The 3026-nt window shown below is 58.5% G+C and overlaps 2 protein-coding genes across 2 annotated transcripts in view; one reads left to right on the top strand and one right to left on the bottom strand.

The window, feature by feature from the left end:
* PTSG_10342 (uncharacterized protein) overlaps positions 1 to 421 on the top strand; it is a gene marked incomplete at both ends in the record, with an annotated part of 2349 nt that extends 1928 nt beyond the window's left edge. The window contains one exon of the mRNA XM_004988336.1: positions 32 to 421. Within this exon, the coding sequence (XP_004988393.1) occupies positions 32 to 421 (390 nt within the window). The remainder of the gene's footprint in view (positions 1 to 31) is intronic.
* Positions 422 to 1609: 1188 nt separating this feature from the next.
* PTSG_13028 (uncharacterized protein) overlaps positions 1610 to 3026 on the bottom strand; it is a gene marked incomplete at both ends in the record, with an annotated part of 5686 nt that continues 4269 nt past the window's right edge. The window contains one exon of the mRNA XM_004988335.1: positions 1610 to 3022. Coding sequence (XP_004988392.1) covers positions 1610 to 3022 — 1413 coding nt within the window. The remainder of the gene's footprint in view (positions 3023 to 3026) is intronic.

Raw genomic sequence — 3026 nt, 5'->3', positions numbered from 1 at the left:
GTTGGACGGCATCATTGCCGAGTGCGAGCAGCTTGTGCTGGCTGACTGCTCCGGTGCCGTCACCATCTCCTCCACAGCATGTCTGACGGTTGTGAACGCCGCCCGAACCACCTCCCGGCCACACAGCCCAGACCACCCACTGCTGCTGCGCTCTATCACCGACGTGTCCACGTGCCGGCTCGAGGGCTGTCACATTGGCAGCTTCTCCTGCTTCGACAGCATCCAGCGCCTCATCCTCAACAACTGCGAATTTGATGATGTGAGCAGCCTTCCACACGTCACCTCGCTCGTGCTTCGCGGCTGCAGGAGCACCGGCAATGCTGGCAACTGGCAATGGCCTAACGTCGTGATGGTGCACCAATCACCCACGGAAATGGCAGCCACGCTGCAGACAAGGCGTACCGCCGATCGCTCGGAGTAACTTGTGTGTGTGTGTGTGTGTGCGTGTGTGTGTGTGTGCGTGTGTGTGTGTGTGTGTGTGTGTGTGTGTGTGTGTGTGTGTGTGTGTGTGTGTGTGTGTGTGTTTGTGGGGAGGGATCGGGAATCGTTTGTGTCTGATGTGTAATCGTATTCCTGTAGACGGTATCTTGCCATTGTCCCTGTGCATGACCTTGTTTAATTGACACAGTGTTGACTGAAGTGTTTGCGTTCACGTGAAGGTGCTAACTATCGTACATGACACACGAATGCAGCAAAGCGTGTGCGCAGAGGAAAGGGGCAGGAGGAAAGGGGCGAAAGAGAGTGAGAAGTACAGACGCACGCACACGCACACACTGCAGTCATGTCCGTAAGCCATTGTCCTGGAAACAGCTCGTGCGACATGGTTGTGGCAGCCAATAATGCAGCATGCCATCGCGTGAGCAGTGTGATGTTCTTGCTACGAGGGGCTTCACGTGGCTTGCGAGATTTCTTCTTCGTGCTCTCATGCATCCAGCTCAATGCATCCGCCCAACCCACGATATATCATGCACGAAACTGGACACAATGCACCCAGAGCTCGCTAAGTCTCCGACAGCAATACGGTAACGACGTTAAGCATTCGGTGGTGGTAGTTGATTTGATTTGCGTCACTCTGACGTTTCACATCCCCAAACAGAGCATCTGACCTGCGCAAACGTTGTCGTATGTATGAAACTGCTATCTGGCAAAAGCTGTGGGGAGTACGATTTACTGGTCGTTGCGGTGCTGTGAAGGAGAAACAGGTCGGTTAATCAACGGAAGAACGAACAGCATACGTTCGTGTGGTAATGCAGGATCAGCAAGGTCAGACAACAAAAGGTCGTTCTCTTCGGGATACCCAAAAGGGTGAACCCGGATGTCAACTTCAACAATTTACCGTCAAGCGGCTCCTGGTGGAGAAAACTCGTGTTGTGTGGGTGTCGTTGGGAGCAAATACTACGTGTACACGCGCCTGGAGTCCGCAACATGCTTTGCTGATGAGCATGTGGATGATGTCATGCATGTAGGAATGGCATGGGCAGATGTAGGTGAGATGTGAGTAAGGACGTGTGTTGTGGAACACGTTTAAGAAAATGGTTGGTGCCTGTGGTGCGCAGCCTGTTGTGGAAGGCTGGCCCGAGTGAAGGCGTGTCCTGTGGTGCGCGGCCGCTCAGAGGTCCTGACGCGGAGTCGAAGGACGTGGCGACCGGCCCGAATGAGGACGGGCCCGTGGCTGGCAGCCTGGCAGAGGACGCTGGTCGAACAGCATCGTGCAGAACTGAGCCGTCTTGGGCCGAGGGAGGATCTTCGTGAGGAGATCTGCGATCATGTGCTCCGTGGCGAGGTAGCTCAGCACAATCCTCTTGGTGTCGACGCACTCGCGGATGTAGTGGTACTTGACGAGGATGTGCCGCATGCGCGAGGCGGCGTGTTCGGCAACGCGCTGCGCCGGCTGGTTGTCCGTGTGCACGAGCGTGGGCTCGCACAGGACGGCGCCGGTGAGTTCCTCCTGGAGTTGGCGAAGGAACATGAGTTCCTGTGCGGTGGCTGCGAGAGCCATGTACTCCGCGTCGGCGGAGGCTGTGGCCACGGTGGCCTGCAGCTTGGAGTTCCAGGACACGGGGCCCGTGGAACAGAAGACGACGAAGCCCGTGCGGGAACGTCGCGTGTCAACGTCGGAGGCGAACGACGCATCCGAGTACGCTGAGAGCACGCCGTCGGCAGTGCTGCCGTTGCTGGTGTCGCCAGTGGCGGCGTACTTGATGGTGTAGGACAAGGTGCCCTTGATGTAGCGAAGAAGGTGCTTGGCAGCCTTCCAGTGGTCCATGCCGAAGTGCTGCATACGGCGAGACAGGATGGAGACAGCCGCCGAGATGTCTGGACGCGTCATCGTCGCAGCATAGAGGAGGGAGCCAAGCAGCTCGCGGAACGGCACGTCTGGGAGTGACTCCTCCCTGTCGGCTGGCTTGTCAACGTAGCCCGTGCAGAGCGGCGTGCCGACAGGCTTGCAGTCAGCCATGCCGAAGCTCTCCAGCACGTTGCGCAGGTAGTGCTCCTGGCTCATGGTGACGGTCCTGGCCTTGCGGTCGTGCTGCACCTTGATGCCGAGACATATGTCTGGGCTGCCCAGGTCCTTCATCTTGAAGCGCTTAGAGATGGCCTTCTTGAACGCGGCCATGTCGCTGTCGCTGTCGGCGAAGATGAGCAGGTCGTCCACGTAGACGGCAACCCACATCACCTTGCCACCATTGCAGGTGCGGCGGTAGATGCAGGCGTCCGTGGCTGTGGGGACGAAGTCCTGCTCGCGCATCCAGGCGTCCAGCGTGTGGTTCCACAGGCGCGGGCTCTGCTTCAGCCCATACAGCCCGCGCTTGAGGCGCAGGACCGTATTCGGCGAGAAGATGCCGTCGACGGCCGGTGGCTGGACGTAGATCTCGTGATCCACGGGCGCGTTGAGGAACGCCGTGTTGACGTCCATCTGCTGGATGTCCATGCCACGCGCGACGGCCATGGCGAGCATGGTGCGGATGGCTGCGATGGTAGCCGTCGAAGCAAAAGTGGCCCGTGAGTTGACACCGTGGACCTGG

Source organism: Salpingoeca rosetta, assembly GCF_000188695.1.
Source record: "Salpingoeca rosetta unplaced genomic scaffold supercont1.36, whole genome shotgun sequence".
Lineage (NCBI taxonomy): Eukaryota > Choanoflagellata > Craspedida > Salpingoecidae > Salpingoeca > Salpingoeca rosetta.
Note: the sequence above shows the minus strand (reverse complement) of the source record. Positions and strands in the feature narration are given on the sequence as shown.